The sequence below is a fragment of the Seriola dumerili genome, unplaced genomic scaffold, assembly GCF_002260705.1.
Source record: "Seriola dumerili isolate Sdu_G_001 unplaced genomic scaffold, Sdu_1.0 BDQW01000056.1, whole genome shotgun sequence".
NCBI lineage: Eukaryota > Metazoa > Chordata > Actinopteri > Carangiformes > Carangidae > Seriola > Seriola dumerili.
The window spans coordinates 1,175,811-1,196,883 of NW_019174311.1; the positions used below are offsets into that span (position 1 = coordinate 1,175,811).

The 21,073-nt window shown below is 38.7% G+C and overlaps 2 protein-coding genes across 3 annotated transcripts in view; one reads left to right on the forward strand and one right to left on the reverse strand.

Moving 5' to 3' along the window:
- Window positions 1-3,220, reverse strand: part of ubr4 (ubiquitin protein ligase E3 component n-recognin 4) — a 55,762-nt gene extending 52,542 nt beyond the window's left edge. Inside the window, exon 1 of the mRNA XM_022741867.1 lies at window positions 3,096-3,220. Coding sequence (XP_022597588.1) covers window positions 3,096-3,220 — 125 coding nt within the window. The remainder of the gene's footprint in view (window positions 1-3,095) is intronic.
- Window positions 3,221-4,890: 1,670 nt separating this feature from the next.
- On the forward strand, window positions 4,891-15,876 carry emc1 (ER membrane protein complex subunit 1). 2 transcript variants are annotated; one of them, XM_022741851.1, is made up of 23 exons: window positions 4,891-5,030; window positions 5,501-5,628; window positions 5,731-5,796; window positions 5,884-5,977; window positions 6,064-6,192; window positions 6,594-6,720; window positions 6,894-7,043; window positions 7,259-7,426; window positions 7,841-7,912; window positions 8,300-8,398; window positions 8,566-8,662; window positions 9,311-9,427; window positions 9,881-9,889; window positions 10,290-10,489; window positions 10,698-10,847; window positions 11,157-11,318; window positions 11,561-11,680; window positions 12,120-12,257; window positions 13,110-13,283; window positions 13,481-13,691; window positions 13,862-13,946; window positions 14,041-14,170; window positions 14,610-15,876. In XM_022741851.1, exons 1-23 carry the CDS (start codon window positions 4,939-4,941, stop codon window positions 14,787-14,789), a joined length of 2,898 nt encoding a protein of 965 aa, XP_022597572.1. In that variant the 5' UTR covers window positions 4,891-4,938; the 3' UTR covers window positions 14,790-15,876. The 2 variants fall into 2 exon arrangements, with proteins under 2 accessions (XP_022597572.1, XP_022597573.1); XM_022741852.1 differs by lacking the exon at window positions 9,881-9,889.
- Window positions 15,877-21,073: the final 5,197 nt, after the last annotated feature.

A 21,073-nucleotide genomic window follows, 5' to 3' on the forward strand; every position in this document is an offset into this window, starting at 1 on the left:
TGATCTTTGGCTAACTGCAGTCTTCCACAAGGGAAACACAGTTCTGATGTAATAATGTTTCTGCTGGCAGAAATCAGCCTTGTCCTACACCATCTTTCCAGCATTGACACAAATGGCCCAAGGCAAGTGACACCTCTCCAATATGTGATCTGATCACATACTTCCAGGTAGAAGGAAGGCTGTCTGTGTTGCTGGAAACCTACCTGTGTGGCCAGGCCGCTGTTAGCATAAGTACTTCATATGGACATGAACCGTGTGTTTTTTTGTTATCTATACTCCAACTCCACATAGTTAATGTTTCTCTACATCATTTGATATATTAATCTATTCTAGTGACAATACAAAACTATTTCAATGTGCTGCTACAATCACCAAAACAAATAAATACACAGAAAACATCTCTGCTTTTTAAAATTACAAAACAAAATTAGCTTTCCTCCAACTCCTTCTTCTCCTAAAACAAGCAACAAATTACTGCTGATTGGGTATTTTACCTGACCAAAAAGAAGCTGCACATTACCAAGGTAAAGGAAACAAGCAGCTCCCACCAACAATTAATCCATGTGCTAACACCTGTTTCATAAACTGTCCAGGGGAAAATGGTACAATGACAATAAGCCTGAAACCAGCTAGCTCAGAATTGCTGGCCTTCTAAATTAAGGTATATGCAATTGTTGAAAGAAATGATGCGTTTATATGTAACTTATCTTACGCTGCCATTTTGGGTAGGTCTCTCTTGTAAAAGAGATAATATTTCACAAGACACATCCAGGTTAAATAAAGGCTAATTAAAAAAAAAAATTAAAAAAAAAAAATTCATCAAGCACAGTGCACAATTCCCCCTATCGTACATGACTGAAGTGTGCTGCCTGAGACACCACACTTGTAATACTGAAAACCAATCTGTTGTAAACATCGGCTTTTCTGTTATTAAGAAAAAAAAGTCAAACTGGAATTTACAGCTCTCAGTCAGCATAATCCAACTCTCATGCTCAGGATGTTGGAAACTCTTGATAAGTCAATAAAACATTGCCAAAAATACTTTAAATATGAGTGCAACTAATAAGTGTCCATCAGAATAAATAAAATAAATTTTTATTTCTGATGTCTCTGAAGATTATTTTTTCTACCTCTGTATAAGAAAAAATGAATATTCACTGTAAAATTATTATAAAAGGCGAAAAGCTTTTGGGGTGTCAGATTTTACTATATTCATTCATAGCATTTGTCAGAAAGTATTTTCTTGGCCAAATAACACAGCCACATACAATCTATAAATAGAATGAATACCCCATATTATAAACAATGACCTCATAAATAATGACTTTAAAGAACAGGGTATGTAAAATAAAACCAATGTAGCTGCTAACAATATGTAGTAACATTGACATTCTGTTATGTGAAACCTCTGCCATGTAGGCAGGTTTCTGGCAGCATTACATAGTAAAGTCACAATTGAATCTATCAAAATTTGTGATTAAACCCATGTCCAGATAATCTATAACATATGCAGTAATACATAAACAATATACTACAAGTGCATGCATGCTCTTTGAGAACTCCATTTTGCTACTCTGAGTGTTGTCAAACTCTGAGGTCTGACACTTAAAGCTTTAACAATATAAACCTACTTCTTTAATGTACACAAAATTACACAACCCACTGTCCTAGGGAAATACTTATACTTATCTTTTTAGATAAAACATGATCATTCATGCTGACAATAGCAAAACTTGGCTTTTGCACTTTCTTGTGGTATAAATTTTTGATGTACTATCCATAAACACCTGGGGCCAAGTGATAAACAGGCTTGTTGGGGTTACTCAACTAAAAAGGAAGGGATCTACATTCTCTCCAACATTACTATTACATAACTACACAACTGTGAATATGGTAAAAAAAATCCTCGGAGGATAATGCAACCAAATAACCGTTTTTCTTTTGACACTTGCTGGTTCTTCGGTTTTCTTGAAAACGAAACTAACAGGCCTAGTAACAGTACTGCTCATATTTGCAAGTTGGTTATTGCTTGGGAAAATGAAACCATTAACCACAGTAGGAAGTTGTTCACTTGAAAGCCCCGAGAGATCAGCTGATGTCACCACTGAACAGGAGTGTCAAGTGACAACCTGAGTAACACACAGTGCAGGTGCTAATGATTTGATAATCACCTATGTATGCATGGGCGCAATCAGCATAGCTTTAAGAAAAATCTGTGAAAGGTCCGCGACAATAATTAACACTCGTCTCCAAAGACAAGCTTCTCCTGCGTGACAGGCACTGCACCACCTTCTCCATGGTTTAGCACAATGTCGGAATCCCCCAAACCCCTTTGGCCTTACACTTAATTACGCAGTAACATCTTCATCATTCGACTGAAAATGAATTAACGGCGACCCCATCACAGGCTCAGCAAATCTGAGTGCACAGCAGAGGATCTCCGCCTACTATCAGTTCAACCAGAGATAGACAGCATATAACGATGAACTATAACTGATAGCCAACTATCAAATAAACAGTCATCGGGCATGCCCTTAGTAGAGTGGATATGGCAAGATCAACACACAAACCAAATCACATTTAGCTAAGATGAGTTAAATGGCGTAGTCAAATATTACTGTTGCGATTTCAACGCTACGTTATCCAGTCCGTTTAGAAGGCCCACCAGTTCGCTTGGTGGCTAATGTTTGTGTTAGCTAGCTAATGATGAAGCAAATTTCCTACACGTTACACTGCGACGTCGATTAACGTTTGCACAACGATAAAGTTACATTAAAGGTCAACTTTTATCGGTCATTGGCTATGCCTAGTTTCAAGTCGTTTATGAGTTACCAGCATGGGCAAGCTACACAAGATTTTGAGTAAGTTAGCTGAGGTTAGCATATTAGCTAACGTCAGCAACTGACTCGATGCCAGTGCAAGTTAAGCCCAGGTAGCTTGCTAGCCGCTAACGTTAGCTAAGTGGGTAAGGTTTCCTATGGAACTTAACTACCCGAGCTAAGTTAGCAAGTTAGCCAGCCTGCTAACTCCTGGGTGGACACGACCAGTATCCGAGCAAATAGAGACCCGCAATTTATTGACATGTAAGCGGTTACCTGTTGATTATAGACCCAATAAGCTGAGGTAGCTCTTTCGTTTCAAAAGCGGTGTATGAAGCCGATAAAAGCGGCCGCACTGCCGCTGTCCATTCGTGTTCCCCATCTCCTCCGCTCGACGCCATCTTGAAATCCCCTAGAAAAAACTAGCTACTGGAAGAAGAAACTATGAGTGTAAATCGCAGGGGGCGCTCACAATCTCACAAATCGGGCTTAACATTACTGTGACTGCCCTCAGTGAACAATATTTCTCTCCAGGGTTGATAAGTGCTAACAATACAATTGCCTGTCTGCACATAAAAATTAAAGCTATGCTTCCATACACAAATACCACATACAGGTCACTTATTTTTGCCATTGTTTCCGTTGGACTGCACAGTTTGGCAGCATTTATTTAATGTCATTGTTTGATTCAAGAACATTCATTCATTCAATCTGTATTAAGGACACAGCATAGCCATTTTAATATCCATTTTAATATTCTTGTGAATCAACAGTGTATGTGCGTTTAGAAGACAAGGCAGATTTCACTGAAATCTGGGGTACTCTAAGACTTCAGTAATGACAGCTTGACCTTTCTGACTGCATTGATTGCCCCCACATCCATGATTGCCCTCTGAACCAATAATGACTGATAATAAAAATGAATCATAGCAGGCCTACTTACATTCCTTGCCACCTTAATTTTAGATAGATTGCTGCATCATGTCTGTAATAGCAAGACTTTATTCAAAACTAGCAGCAACCAAGCAAAAGAAAAAAACATCTCAATTCTCCTTAATTTCTTTAATTTCTCACTGAAGTAATCAAACTTGAAGCTTGTGTATGCTTTCCAACTTAAATAGAAATTGAATTTATTTCCAGTGTAAAAGAAAATCGTCACTGAGCAAACTACCTTAAAACTACTTGAACTACTAGTAGGATGCAGGTTTGCCATGTAGGCTACGAATTCACTGATGTTCACATTATCTATTTATCCATTCATTTATTTTCTGGCCAATCTTTGAAAATGCTTTTAAAATGTACTTTAAAATATAGCCCAGTTCTGTTGTGTGTGATCACACATTTCTTGAATTAATTTTATTTTTTAGTAATGTTCATAAATGATCATATGTCCAATTAAAAAGTTTAAGCTGAATTCATGTCATGTCATTTCAGTCAATGAGAGAAAACTAAACAACAGACACACTTCTTTATAATGCATTACAATAAGGAGGTAGATTTGTCTCAGTATTATTTGTTTGAATAGATGGACAATCTGTGTGTAAATGTGTAATCTGTTATTATAAAACACCTTCCACAAATACAAAAAATACATTTCTAAACTCACAAAAATATCTGGTAAATATAAAACGGATCTGCAAATACACAAACAAATTCCACAAATAAAAACATATCTATGAATACATTCATATTTGTGAAAGGTGTCTATATTTACATATTATACATTTAAACGTGGATTGTCGACCTGTTCAAACAAATAATATTGAGACAAATCTACCTCCATGACTTGAGGTCAACAACAGCACCAAAATCCACCTCCAAAATTATCATATAGTTAAATCAACACCTCTTTAACACAGTTTCATAACATAACTTTCACGAAAGAGGATTTATTTCAAAACTGTTATATTATACTGCATTAGTTTTAACTAGGTGTAACTTTAGGTTAAAAAAAAAGTTAGTTGCCGACAACTATTCACGATCATTGATTTAGATTTATTCGCGCTATCTGCGTTTCTCGCCTGAAGGGGGCACCACCTCCCATCAGCAGACAAAAAGGAAACCAATCAACTTCCGACTTCCTCCTCCCCTTGAATAGCATGTCAAAGCTACTGCTGCAATGGCTAAGCTAATTTTGTTGTGCCTGAAATGTATTATTTTATGCAGCACTGTCGAGGCTGTGTTTGAAGATCAAGTCGGAAAATTTGACTGGTAAGGGGAATCTAGACAAGGAACCAAATATGTCTGCTATTTAGAGTCATGTTTTTTGTGGATATGCTAATGCTAATACCTGTCACAGCCACTAGCTGCGACCCGGTGTGTTTGTGCTGGACTTTCTGTGGGAGAGCAGGCCAAAAAAAATGAATAAATGAACACAATAAATTTTGTTTGCTAGCTTGCCTCAGGTGCCGTTAGCTTGTTCCATTAGGAAACCAATGGTACAGTAAAGTCAAAGAGTAAACGTGAATGAAATTGATCTCGAACCATTGAAGCCAATGTATTAACCAGTTTACCCTCCACCAGCATTTGTTTTTTTCTTATTTTTCTTCTCCTTTCTTTTTTCTTCTTTTCTTCTTATTTTTTTTCTTAGTTTTTGTAGTGATAGAAGCATTGGCTTAGTCATAATGATAAATTAGCTTGTTGACCTTCTGACAGCCCCTCTCTTTTTGTGATTCACACAGGAGGCAACAGTATGTAGGCAAGGTTCAATTTTCTCACTTCGACACACATGTGCAGTCATCCAAAAAGGTGCTTCTGGCAACAGAGAATAATGTTTTTGCTGCACTCAACACCAGGACTGGAGAACTCTGTGAGTACTTTGTTAGTCTCCTGTAATAGACAGTCCTATTTGGCTGAGACATAACCATGATATTAATGATCTTAAATTACTGTTTTACTATGTCTGCCACAGTCTGGCGACATGTGGATAAGACTGGGCCAGAGGGAAACATTGACGCTCTTCTGCACCATGGACAAGGTGAGTTTTTATCATTACAGTTGAGATTAGAGGTTTTACTTCCTCCACTGAAAGCAGATTACTCATTAAACTGTTCTTGTCCCCTAGATGCAGTGCTGGTAGTAGGCAATGGCCGTCTGCTGCGCTCCTGGGATATAAATGTCGGTGGTTTGAACTGGGAGATTGTGCTTGATTCTGGCAGGTGATTACGTCTTTGACCGGTAGTGATTGAGTTTATAATTACCCTTATTTTGATCAGGTGTTAACTGCTTTTATGGAACATTTTAGTTTCCAGTCAGCATGTTTGGTTGGACAGCAAGACACAGTGAAACATGTGGCTGTCTTGAAGAAAACTGCCATCTCTCTCCATTACCTTTCTAATGGTCATCAAAAATGGATAGAGAATCTTCCAGAAAGGTAAATGACCTTGTTTTTAAGTTACGGCATCAACATTTAAAGCCATGTTTTTGTCAATACACTATCAATATTAGTTTGTCTTCATCAATAAAACTTTTATGATGAAAAAAACAATTTATTAGCTTGAATGCTTTTGTAAACGCACCATCTATATCACAAGATGCTGGTAGTGGTATCCATTATTGGCATGTAGGCATGTATTTGGGGTAAGATTATAATATTTTTTATCATTTCTGATTTATAAGCACATTTAAGTGAGGTATCTAACATTTAGAAAAAATAAAACATAAATGAATTAATGGGTATGCACATAACATTTAATTTAACCATTTAACTTTTACTTTATAATCAAAGTGAGCATTATGGAAATTGTGTAACTATCTGTTTTTTTATCTCTACAGTGAAACCGTGGATTACCAGTCTGTGTATTCTGGTGGAAATGGTGAAGTTTATGCACTTGGAGTCGTTCCCCATTCCCACATTACTGTTGTTGCTTACAGTGTGGAGGACGGAGAGATAATAAAGCAGGTAATCCTAATTTATTGTAGCCGTCTAAAGTATATAAATGCTTTGTAATTCTTATAATATTTAGATACTTAAATAAAACATAAACATTGTATGAATACATCAAGCAAACCAAACTTAACAAAGCAAAATATTAAGAAAAACCCACATTTCTAATGTGCTTGTGTTGTCCTCAGATCTCAGTAGAAGCTCCATGGCTGTCTAACATACAGGCCAGCTGTGCAGTGGTCGCCCAGGGGATGTTGACATGTGTGGACTCTTCAACTGCGTCGTTGTACATGCTTGACTTACACGTACAATCACAAATGACCCAAATCCCCCTGCAGGTACTCACCAAAATAAAAATGGAATCAGTAAAACATTTTCTACTTTATGAAATGACCATTTAGTTCTGCTCTGGTTTGGGTATGGCTCCATTTCTTTCATTTTTCTGCATTTCACTACCAACACAATAGAACCGTGTCTTTTTATACATTCCTCTATTACTCTGTGTGAATGCTTCTTACCATTTTTTTGTGTGCTTCCATTTGTCTTCCTCTAGTCGCTGGGACTTGAAGCTACCCCCGGATTCCATCCAGCCCTAGTGTCCACCCAGCCTAACCCAGCGCGGCCACCGCTGTCAGAGTTCTTCCTTCAGCTCAGGCCTGAACACTACCTGCTTCTCCAGCTCAGCAATGGTCAGATAGTTACACTGAGGGATTTCAAGCCAGTACGTAACTGTTTCTCAACACTGCAATTTTGTCTCATTCAGGATTGAAATCCTGACAATTAGAATCCAGATTACTTGTTTGTACTGTACGTCACTAGATAAAAGCTTCAGTTACACTCATAAAACGTAAATGTCACCTGGCTTTCTTTATCAGGTATTTGACTGACAGAGGCAGATGCCTCAGGGTAACATCTACAGAAGGAAATGTTGACAAAATTCATAGTATTTTCTTAAATTTGGAAATTTTAAACTATGTCCTTATTTTTAGGCTCTGAAGTTTTCCAAAATTTAGTATTTGTTATCATTTTAAAAAAGTAAAATCTCAGAGTCTCATACCAAGATATTGTCATTTTTAGTTTAAGAGACAGTTTGTGAAAATGATTGATGATGCATTTAATTTGTCTTGATTCATAGGCAATGCTGGTTTCATTTGCTACCACTGGAGAGAAGACAATTGCTGCTGTCATGTCGCCCAAGAATAAAACTGTGAGTTAAGGAGAAACCATACTTTGAGATTTGTAAAATATGTTCATTGTGCTCTCTTGGAACACTACAGTATATATCAGCAGGCTTAGTACAGTCTTATTTGTCCTCTTGTGTGCTTAATGTGATTGTCATATTGAGTTGATGAACAAATCAAATGTTATTCTGAAGCTTAGAAACTCCTCTTAGCTTAACTCCTCTTTGGCTTTTTCCATGGCTGTTAAGATGTTGATATTGTTTAAATATTCTTTTGTGCTTAATTTAACATGTCTTTGAAAAGTTAAATGAAAAGGGTCAATTTCTTTTTCTTTTTTTTTTACCTTTGTGAAAAATATATATAAATAAAAATATATATATATATAAATATAAATATCTGTTTCTTCCCCACAGGCTTGCAGTCTTAACCTCTTTAGTGCAGAGACTGGACGCAGACTTCTAGACACAACACTGATTTTTAATATGGATCCTAATGGTGGGAAACCAGAGAAGGTATGTGGATTTTTTTTCCCACTGATTCTGTGGCTGGTCATGCAACCATGGCTCTTACACAAAGATGAACATGATTACTTTCAGAGCAGATCGGTTTAGTTTGGCAACTGATTTATGGGTGTTTACAATGGTTTTCCAATCTAAGTAATTTTTATTCTGTCTTTCAGCTATATGTACAGGCATTCCTCAAGAAAGACGACTCTGTGGGTTATAGGGTCATGGTGCAGACAGAAGACCACACACTCACTTTCATCCAACAGCCAGGTATGGATAGCAAAAACAGGAAGCTTTATCAGATTTGGAAAGAGTATTGATGTGCACTAAATGGTGTCGGATTTGACTCTACCACTGAGGGGTGCCAAAGTTTAAAAAAAAAAAAAAAAAAAAAAAAAGAAAGAAAATCTTGGTCATAGTAACAAAATAACAGAAAAAATAAATAGACCCTTTTTTTCTAGGGATTTATTTTGGCCAGATCCCACCGCTACGCTAATGTCCAGACCTAGTTGTCTGCATGTAGTGTATTGGTGTACTGTAGAGAAACACAGCCAGCTAATGGTCAAAGGTGAAACGTTTGATTTATGCGAGTCTGTCCCTCATGATGTTTACTGTTAAGATCCAGTGCATCTTTCCAAAGTTCATAAAGGCTGGTGAGCCATGCTTTGCCTTATGATAATATTTTGGTATATTTCCACCACTTAATCATCATAAACACTGCCAACATTTGACCACTGTGTGGACAAACAGGCTCTCAGTTTTCATAATATACACATAATCTTGTCCTTTCCACAAGCATGAGAAGGGAAAAAATGTGTCATGTCATAATGTGACAGTGTCAGCACAAACTGCATACTGTGACAGGGTGTGGAAAGTGGAATGAATGATTACAGAATAATAATGAGTCTTGTTTTCCAGGGCGTGTAATGTGGACAAGAGAAGAGGCCCTCTCTGATGTGGTAACTATGGAAATGGTAGATCTGCCCCTCACAGGAACACAGGCGGAGCTGGAGGGAGAGTTTGGCAAAAAGGCTGGTAAATGTCAAACCAAAATCTGTTAATTTTTTTACTTCCATCTTTAAGTACTAATCTCTGCTGTGGATTAGTATTCAGTATTTCATCTATTATTTTCAATTGTTCTCAAAGTTTCCTGCATGTTCTACAAACATAGGACTGTGGTCTACTCTTAGTTCATTTGTAAAGCCTGTTGCATCATTTTCAGATTTATGAGCGACTAACAGATCTGAGATAGAGTAGTAATATTTAGTTCTGTGAGTTGTTGCTTTTACCTTTATCCTTATTTTAGCTGCCAAGCACCTGCGTTCAATTTTCAATTGTGTAGGTTTTTTATTATTTTTGCGGTTGCTACAGGCGAATGGCCAGTTAAACAACAATTCTTGGGTAATGCTGAGGTAATGAATCACTTGGTTGCTGGTCGCTTCACTTTCTTCTGTTTTGTCCTGTTTTTGTTGCTGCGTTTGGATTCAGCCATTCAAGGTAACAGATTTCTCTGCTCTTATCCAGTAACACGTGATTGCTTGTCTTATGGTTAGGGTCTCCTGTTGTTGACTGAAAGTGATTTCTCTTAAGTCACCCCCTTCCCAACCCTCAACAATTAGTGCCTATATTGTTGTACAAACTCTCCTGTTTGATGTACTGTTTTATTAATGGTACAATATTCTGCCTAACAGGTATTGTTTTACTGTATATTAGTTTTTACACAGTGATCTATAGAGTCCTTTAATTTTGTGAGGTTCATCTGTGATTTGCTTGCATTACAACATGTCCACAGTGACCAGGGTCTAATAAGTTGTGACTCTCAAATTACATCCTTTAAATGTGAATTGAATTTACTGAAACTCATTAAGCAGCTGTGATCTGGTTGTAATTTTTCTAGACGGCCTGATGTCCATGGTGCTGAAGAGGCTCTCCTCTCAGTTCATCGTGCTGCAGGCCTGGATCGGCCACCTCTGGAAGCTGTTCTACGATGCACGGAAGCCTCGCAGTCAAGTTAAAAACGATGTGACCATTGAGAACCTGTCCAGAGATGAGTTCAACTTGCAGAAGATGATGGTTATGGTTACTGCATCTGGGAAAGTATGAAACTAAAGCTCACCCTCTCATGTAGTTATTGTTCCGTAGTTGTGCCAGGGCAGACGAGCTGGGCTGCACAGATGCGGCCAAACTAGATTGTGTTTATTTTGTCTAAGATCAGGCAGGCCTAAAGTGAAATTAAACACTCAAAACAGACCTCTGAAACTCACTTTTTCCTGTACTGTTCATCCTTTCCGTCTTTTCTGTTCAGCTCTTTGGGATTGACAGCAAGACTGGCAGTATTTTATGGAGGCACTACCTGGATAACATCCCATCTAATGCAGCCTTCAAACTGATGGTGCAACGGACCACTGCACATTTCCCTCACCCCCCACAGTGCACACTGCTCATCAAAGACAAGGTGTTTAATGACAAGTGTTCTGAGCTCTGTGGATTCAGTTTTATTCTTTTGTGCCGCATGAGCATAAACAAAGCAAATGACTTTCCAGTGAAATCAGCAGATCTATAACTCCCATAGAGTGGCAGGCTTCAAGAGAGAGACCTTTTTTTTTTTTTTACCCAGCATGACTTTATATGCATAGTGAAATCTGAATACCTTTTTCCCCCTGCTGTTTCCAGGACTTGAAAGAAAATTTTAACTCTATAAGTGGTGTGTTTATTTTTGCTATTTCTGATCATTTTTGTTCTGTGTTGTTTGTGTTTGGATCAGGACACAGGTCTGGCCACACTCCATGTATTTAACCCCATCTTTGGAAAGAAGAGTCACATCACTCCACCCACTCTGCCTCAGCCAATACTTCAGTCACTCATGCTGCCACTCATGGACCAGGATTATGCTAAGGTCTTACTTCTGGTTGATGACCAGTACAAGGTCAGTGCCAAACTGGAAACCAGATCAATAATAACTATTACACCAACTGTAGATTGTGTCTCAAAGCCATTCGTATACCCATCAAACCAGTACTCAAGGACTCAGATCTTTCTTCTTTTTGTTCTTCTTTTTGACTAATGTTGTCTGTCCACAGATTGTGTAAATCTAGAATTTAAGTAGCGATATTGGTTAAACAGAAATAGCTTGTAAAACTTGTATCCATCCTTCTGATTTTTATCCAGGTGTCTGCCTTTCCTTCTACAAAGAATGTACTGCAGCAGCTCCAGGAGATGGCCTCCTCCATATTCTTTTACCTTGTTGACTCCAGCCAGGGAAGACTTTCTGGTTACAGGCTACGAACGGCAAGTGAAGCATTTTTTTCTTCTTTATGTCAAAGTTCTTTGCACATCAGGACCCCAGAGTTTTGGACAGGTCTTAGAAAGTCTTGTCACCACCAGGCTTCAGCTTTTGGTTGCCAAAGATGATGAAATAATTATATTGTTTATAATTGCAGTGATAATTTTCTTCAGTATTTTAGTAAAGGAAAAAGTAAAGAATATTAAAAGATGTTCTACATAACAAATTCTTAATAGATAAAGTTTCTCCAGAGTCTCTCGGTTTGAAGGAAAGTCCTGCACTTTCAGTGTGAATATCAAGTGGACATGCAGAATAATACCTAAAATATTCTGAGAATGAACATTACAGTCTGAAGTCAGTTCACTGTTCCTGTTGTTATGATAGTTGAATGACACATGACTGATTGACGAAAAAAATGAATTTGGATGAATTTTGTGTCCTTAGGACTTGTCCACTGAGCTGATCTGGGAGGTCGTCGTCCCACACGAGGTGCAGAGAATTGTGTCGGTCAAAGGGAAAAGGCCCAATGAACACGTGCACTCCCAGGGCAGAGTAATGGGAGACCGCAGCGTCCTGTATAAGGTACCGTAACATCCCCTAAAACCTTACTCATAATGTGGTTTAGAAAGAGTACTGAGAAAGTTTATAAATGATACTATTGTTCTTATTTGTGCTGGATTTTGCCAGTGTTCTACCTGCTCTTACAGTCATAGACAGTCACTCCCCTTCCTCTGATGTAAACTGAGAACTCATCTTTCCAAGGAACACTGTTCGTCACGCCACTATTTCCCCACTGAATCATATTCACTCTCCTGCTCACTCCACTGAATAAGAATCAACACTGTTTTTTTCTATTAGGACTCGTATGCAAATAGTCATTCTACTCCCGGACTCATAATTAGGCGCACTTTCACGTGAAGGCTTAAAATGTACAGTAACAATACAAAACTCCAAAGCTCCATCAAGTCATTCTTCAGGCTGCAGTGTTCACAACAACATCTCACAATAGAAAAGTGTCACACAGGATGAACAACACACTGTTTTACCTGCTCTAGAACTTTTGTCCTAAGGGTGGCTGCAGAGGAAAGGAAGGACATCCAGAAATTCCAATCATCTGTCCAATAAGTTTTCATCAGTGTATGAACATAGACACAGCAAGGATCACCTTTTGTTATTTTGTGATTCAGTGGGTCATGTTTATTTTTAAATTCATTTTTCATAAAAAGCTTTTTTTGGTAATTGAAGACAGATGCTTTTTTACATGTAAATGTTACACCTTATCATTGTGGTTGTTTATATTTAACATGCCTGGAAAAATGTAATTGAAAGGCACCTCTGTTTTGAGTTAAATGTTTTTGAATTTGTGTCCATTAGCAAAAAGTGTATTTTTTTCAACTTTGATGAAGATAAATGAATTCATCTTTTTCTTTCTAGTACTTGAACCCTAATCTGCTAGCGGTGGTGACTGAGAGCACAGACTTGCATCAGGAGCGCAGCTTTATTGGGATCCTGTTGATTGACGGTGTGACTGGCCGCATTTTCCACGAGGCTGTTCAGAGAAAGGCCAGAGGACCGGTGCATGTCGTACACTCTGAAAACTGGGTGGTGGTGAGTGTTAGTGACAGCTACAGTCACTCTTAACGGCACAAATAAAGACAAGACAATAAATCTGTTGTTTTGTTGCAATAAGAATAAGGTGTCGGCTCATGGTCGCTGTATAAAAATCACTAAATACCCTCACTGTAATTGAGTGTTCAACACATTAACAGTGTCATGTGATCTCCTGCCTCTGTTTGACTCCACAGTACGAATACTGGAGCACCAAGTCTCGCAGGAACGAGTTCTCAGTCATTGAGCTGTATGAAGGAATGGAGCTCTACAACAGCACTGTGTTCAGCTCACTTGATCGGCCACATGCTCCACAAGTGCTTCAGCAATCTTACATTTTCCCCTCCTCCATTTCTACCATGGAAGCCACTCTGACTGAGAAGGGCATCACCAGCCGCCATCTGCTCAGTGAGTTTCAGTTGTTCTGCAGTTGTTCTGCTGTCTGACACATATTTTACAGTTAGAGATAGTTTTGAGGATTTCTTTTATTCATGAGAAACATAAATGAAAAGCTCTTGTCAGCATTGTTTGGCCCATTGCCTTTTATTAAACAGTTCTTTGGGTTTGCTTTGTCACAGTTGGCCTGCCATCTGGAGGGATTTTGTCATTACCCAAAATGTTCCTTGACCCTCGGAGGCCAGAAATAGTGTCTGAGCAAAGCCGGTAAGCCCTTCACATTTGGGTTAAAACATTTCACTGATTTTCTTTTTTTTTTTTTCTCCTCTCGATCCGTCTAACCTGTTCACTTAATCTCCAGTGAAGAGAATCTCATACCGTATGCACCAGAGTTGCTGATCCGTACAGAGTGGTTCATCAACTACAATCAGACTGTATCAAGAGTGCGAGGAATCTACACTGCCCCCTCTGGGCTGGAGTCGACCTGTCTGGTGAGTCTGCCACCACAGCACTGACCTACGTATTATATGATGACTATCAAGAGAGACGTGTTTTTTTTAGCAGTTGTCTGCCCTGTGATACAATGTTTTGACAGATGGTTTTGAAAGCTTTTATTGAGCTTCCACTGTATTAGATTTTTTCTCAAGCAACATGAATCCAGTCATTTGTGGTGTTATCTTCTAACATCATGATTAAATTATCTTAATCACCTCTAGTTTGTTGTTGTTATTTACTTTCCATTAAAGGTCATAAAACAAATGATTTCTGGCATTTAGGATAAAATGAATGAAGAATATAATTGTTTTATTTTTACTTTCTTATTATTTGTGTTGAACAGCCAGAGTAATGATTCATTTTCCAAAAGAGGTATAATAAAGTCAACACACTGTTTTCTCCCCTAGTGTGCTAATGTCAGCTTTTTCCTTGTAGGTGGTTGCATATGGTCTGGACATCTATCAGACACGTGTGTATCCCTCGAAGCAGTTTGATGTACTAAAAGACGACTACGACTACATGCTGATCAGCAGCGTGCTTTTCGCTCTTTTCTTTGCCACCATGATCAGCAAACGCCTGGCAGAAGTCAAACTGCTCAACCGAGCCTGGCGGTAAAGTGATTGTCGAAATCCCATCTCTGACAGCCCCCGAGGCTGCGTGAAGGACCTCAGCCCGAGGAGATGAGACGGCTGAAGTTGTGCCTGTAGAAGAACACAAAATCAAGGTCAAAGTTCAACAAGGCCCATAAGGAACTGCAGGGGTGAGGGGAGGATGGGGTTGGGGTGACTGGAGGGGTTAGTAAAGGTTTTATGTGTTTATTTTTTAACTTATTTTGCAAGCACAACTAATTATTTCATAGTAGAATAATTGTTTTTTGTGCCATGTCACTTTGATTAAATGTTTAACACAAAACTAATTACAAATTAATGAAACGGATTATTAAAATGTGGAGTTTGGAATTTCCAACAAGAAAAAGCAGTGTCTATATTCTCCAGAACCAAGTCAGGAAAAAAGGTTTTGATCTTTTTAGATGAAATTATTACACTCCGTAGGCTGGCAGTTCTGCTGACCTGATTCAGCATGAAGGCTTCCTCAGAGCGTGTCAGCAGAACAGATCGCTGTGTTTTACTATGGATTGCTGCCTTTTTTCCTGACTTGGTTCTGGAGAATATAGACACTGGCCCCAGCTGAACCTCGGAGCAGGAGAAGCCCACCTGTTTGCTCTTATGAACATATGTAAGAGTTAGATACTTAAGCAATGATAGATTTTTTTTTTTTCCAAGATTGTGTTTCGTTCCATTTCTGCTTCGTTAGACAGTGCGTTCATGGAGAGAGTGATGATAAACGTGGAGGTCAGAGAAAAGAGAGACAGAAGACATACAACACATGAATAATGATTTGGTACAAAATCATGCTTATATGGTTTGTACTTTTAGCCTGCTGAAATGCCGTAATAAACAAAAATGCCATTTGGTCTGATGGCAAAGGAACTGTGAGTATGAAGTGTGAGGAGATAAAGTAGCATGGACAAGAAATGGTTATCTCTGCTTTCCTGAAGACTCTCCCTCCAAAGGCACCATCATACTGTCTCCAGCATCACGCGCTTGACCAAGGAAAATGGCCACTCATGCAGCTCATGTTTGTGAGAAGTTTTGATCCAATGTCCGCTGTTGTTGACGCTCCATTAAAATTTGTCTCAGAACTCCGCTTCAGTGTTTTCTCTGCTTTCCCAAACTTTCTGAGAGGCTGTGAAAGATATTTGTTGAAACACTGAAATGTTGGATAAAGATTGGATATTTTTGAAGTAAACATGATCCTTCTTACTCAATCTAGGTGCAGAACTTTGAAAAGTATTGGTAATAGCTTCACTTGTACTTACCTAGTGTAGGTTGCAATACACTTTTGAAAAGATAAACCAGCAAGAGCAACTAAAGTCATTAAAAAATACCTCATCAATAAATCAGTAAATCCAGAATAAGTGAAATACTCAATGGTACAATGGTCAATGAAAAGTTTCTAGAATATGTTTCCTCTTATTTATGGTTTCCTATGGCACAAAAACACTGGGAAAAGAATAAGCTGATGTTTGTCTTCTCGTTTCACAAGGATCCAATTTATTGCAGACCCAAGTGTCCTAGAGGGAATATTGACAAAGCAGAGATCACCAACCAAAAAACACTGAATCAATCATAGGACGAATAAGTTATTTTATTTCTATAAATAGATTAAAAACACAATTTTACAATGATTTACTACTGACACAACATGAACGTACAGCCTCAGATCAGACACAACCTTCATGAGAACTTAGAACCCACTGTATAATTACAAAGGCTGTAAATGTGAGTCTGCACTTCAACAGTGTAAATGTAACATGATTTCCATGCCCACACATAGACACAAAAGAAATCATTAAAAGGTCCAACCTGTACATTTTTGACCATGTATGCAGTATTTGAGCTAAATTTACACACATTATTAAACTGTTTACCTTAATGATTAGTATTAGTGTTTGTAATCCCATCATAGTTGAAAATGAGGGCCTCTTTAATGCAGGGGCCTCTTTTACAACTTGTGGTATAACAAGCTTGGCTGTTGATAAACTTTCACACGAAGCGAATTAATCCTTACAGGTTGATTAGTAGTTCTCTGGAGCTCCTGTTTTCTTCTTTACAGTGTATGTTTGTGGTTTCATTAGGCCTTGAGCTTTCACCTCCACTTTCTGATAAGGCTGACGGCGGTTATCAGTTCATATGTTTGCGTTTGTGTCTGTACTGCTTGTCATTGTTTATCTGCGAATGTTCCCTTGATTCTATCTACCTGCAACTGAGAAATAGAATATTTTTGAATGAAGATCAATGCCTGAAGAATTGATCCTTATGACAGTAATTTCATCAGGTAGAATATCGCTCACGCTTAGGTGTAACGCTAGAAATGAGCAAGATCAGGTTTTTGTATGTGAGAGTCTGCTGAACAAAAGGAAGTGCACTTACACATAAATCCTGTGAAAAGGCACTGGAAGTGACTAGATCTCACACTGACAGTTTTATGAAGGAAAGAGTTTTATCAGGCTTGACTTGTTTAATATCAGTGTTGTTCAAAAACTTCCAATATTGGCATGTTGTTCTCACGGTCATTTAACATAAATCATTCTAATGTGAGAAACGATTCTGCAAAACTTATAAGTCTATACATTATTATTACTGCATGATTAAAGCAGCATTATACAAAAATACATGTACAACTAGCCAGCTTGTACATACAGTAATCATTTGCTCACTTCTAAAAATGTATATCATACTGTACCAGCTCCGTTCTATTTAGCGACGATGACGATGTGGCTGTGACTACAAATAAATGAGTGGAAGACATTTTCCCTGATGAGAATAACTGCAGCGTCCCAGTTACCCAAAAACTGAAACTACTTGATAGGAGGGTAATATTTCTCCACTGTACATGTAAAACACTGGAATTTCGATTGGTATTTCTGGGTGGAACTAGTAGTGCGTCACTAAAAACTGCCTAACAGTGTGGTCTGGTGTCTAGAAATACACCAAGTCATTGAAAATAAAATAACATAACATAACACAAACTATGACATTGGACATGCATATGTATATGAGGATGTTTTTCTCACACTTGTTAAAGCGATATGCATAGATGTTATTCATGATGTCAGTGACAGTAGTGAGGTTTCTATCTGTGTGCTACAGAAAATCTGTGGGAGCTTTCCCGTTCCTTGTCGGTTTTCACTCTCAGGAGCTGTCGTCTTGTCTGTTGTGTGCCCGGTCGGCTTCCGGTGGTAAAGAGGATGTAGATGCGTGTGCACTGGCCTGTTCGTGCCGTCACTTCAAAAATGGGAACAATGCAGGGAGAAAAAGTGAGCTGCAGGTGTGACAGACCATCTCACTGTGCTTGTCTACTGTATGCTTACCACATATTTTGGGTATCGCATGCAAAACTCTGTGTGAGCAGGCATCACATCGATTATATAATTGGAAGGCTTTTGGGGGCTCGGGTACGTGGTGGGCAGGGCGGGACTAAAGGGACCTTGGGAATCTGGAGCTAGTCTTCCTCGTTTGTGCTCACAGTTCCTGTGGAGAGATGCGCTGAGGTTTTCGTGAGGAATGGGGTATGACGCGGGAGTGATTTGAGGCTTGTGTCGTGGGCAGGATGTGTGGCTGCTGCTTCTGTGGTGCTGCATAAAGGCAGGGCTGAGATAAGGAATAACGAAATCTAGACGCCTGGTGTAGGTCTGCTGTTTGCTAACAACTCAAGGATTCCAGCTGCTGAGAGTCACAACATGTATGGTGTGTCTTCTCATGTGGAGACATGGTCAGTGCTGGCTCAAACCTACTCTCCTCAAACCTGTCAGGTCTGTCCTCTCTGCCTGGCCAGGAGAAAAGCCATACAGCCAATTCAGAGACTAACGGCTGGCAGCGAGGCTCTCTGGTAGCATGATTACTTGGGTCACAGTCTCTGTTACTACGCCCGTGGACATGGCCTTGGGGCAACTTTTTGGGCCAAAGGCGCCGTCAGGTCATAGTGTAAAACTCCACCTCATTATCGCAGCTTCATCCGACAATGAGGCTTTCTCAGGGTCAGGCAGAGCGGCAGGCAGGGTTTTGGTCTCTTCCTGGAGGCCCAAATACTGTCCGTCTCTGGAAAAGAAGGGACACCATGGTCTCCTCATGGAGCGCAGTATGTTATTAGAATGTTAGGCGATAAGTATCAGAGTAGAAGGGACTGAGGGAGGAAATATTGGCTGTGAAAGGGAAAAGAATCATGCATTAAACCAATGTCCTCATGGCATCCTAATGTACTGTACATCAAGAAACCGCTGTCTGGTATAAAAGGTTTTCCTATACTGTTGTTTCTTCAGAGTGGAAACAATCTCAGAGGAAGAAACATGAAACAACTTCGCAATAGAAAAACATCTTAACTAGAGTTGTAGATAGATAGTGTAGAGGGAAATAACCAACGGGGAGTGGCTGCCCATCTCTCTTAGAAAAAAAAGAATAGAAGATATCTTACAGGAAACAGAGAGTAAAAAACATGTCGAAAAAACAATGTCTATAACTATCACCCTCTTCTGTCAACATCAGCACAACACCCTGATTAACACAGGAATCAAAATTATTCTGTGGGGCCGGCACAATCTTAACGGCAGCTTCCCATAACCTTCATTGTGGAAACATCCGGCGTGCCGCTGACTCGCAAGGGAATCAGATGGCTGAAGCACAAGCAGAGAGTAGGCTTCTCGCCTGCCCTTCATTCCGGCTCTCTACAGTCCCAGTATGACAAATTCACCGTCTAAGCAGCCTGTCTAACCGCTGCTTTTTTAGTCACACGAGGGTTTTTAATGAAATTTCAGAAATATAAATCTATTTATAGAGCTAGGAAAATAGGTGTGATGTAAAAGATATCACGATTAAGAAAATGATGATTTTCATGTATCAAACATGTACTAAGCACATGCACTTTGTAAGTGTGTGCACAATTCACATATATAGACCAATTTGCTCTGTGAAGATATCTTATCAATGTGTCCTTTATTGTCTTATCTTGTTTTTCTTGCGCTTACTTTAAGACCTGTGTTCATTGCAATTATCACATAATTACAGCTAAAAATGATTATAGATGTATCTAAGGACAGGTTTAAGCCTCAAGTTCCACAATGCATTTAAACTATCATACGCTCATATGATAGTACTTAGTTAATAGATAGACCTGTAAAGATTTTATTTGGCAAATTATGTATCTGTGATACATTCTTAGTATATATTCTATATGTGATAAAAGTAACACTAATAGTAACAGTTATAATCTTGCAATCCTTTGGTCTGTTTTGCATGTTGAAGCTACCGTCAGGGTTGTGTCCATATCAGCACTCAGGGCCAATATGCAAGCACTTCTCTGCAAAACCGCACGGACTAGTGATTGAAGTAGGTCAAATAATGCAGGTAGCTAGTGCTGTGTGTAAAATCATCCCTGGCATAATAATCTGTCTTATGAGTAGAGTCATTGGTACGCAACGAGGATATAATGTTCTGTTCATCTTTATGTAATTGGACATAATGCGACTCGATCTCTCTCTGAGAGGCAGTGTTCGATCAAGGTATGTTTTGGTTCTTACATTTATATTGCCGATTTTTGGTTTCATATTATTTAGCTTATATTTCATTTCATGATTTATTTTGGTTTATCTTTTTCTAAACCTTCTATAACTATGTAACATTCTAGTTAAAAGCTCTAATTTTTCTTTCTTTCCCCCAAAGTTACACAGCGTTTTTTTTGTCTTTATATCTGATGTCAGTGGTCAAATAAAAAAAGAAGATGGAGGGCCTTGGTGTAATGTAAAAGATTTCTACAAGTCAATTGTTTGACTTTGGGCGTCTTTTTTAGATAAATTGACTTTATAAAGAATGTGAATGAAATTCTCATAAGCAAGCACATAAAATAGTTAAAAGACACAAACAACACATATGTGTAACACATCACAACCATAACAGTAGTGCAAAACATAAACATGGACAAAATAAATTAGATGTCAGTTGACGCTCCCGCTGTTAATGATTTAACACCAGGTGGTAAAACAATTGGGAAAGTGGGGCACACGGAAATTCATTCAACTACACATCACGAGAAATTCCAAAAATTTCATATTTCAAACTGTGAAAGCATATGTACTCTACATACATCAATACAAACATACACAATTGGTAAAAACACTGGGTAAGAACCATCATTCATATACACAATATATATAACAAATGAGCACCTTTACTGGCTGGACTAGCATAGCTTACTTAGTGGTGTACAAATTTACTGTCATAACCTGAAATACTGGTTTCTGTGGGCCCAGTAGGAAACCAGTAGAAATCCCTCGTCCCAGAGCG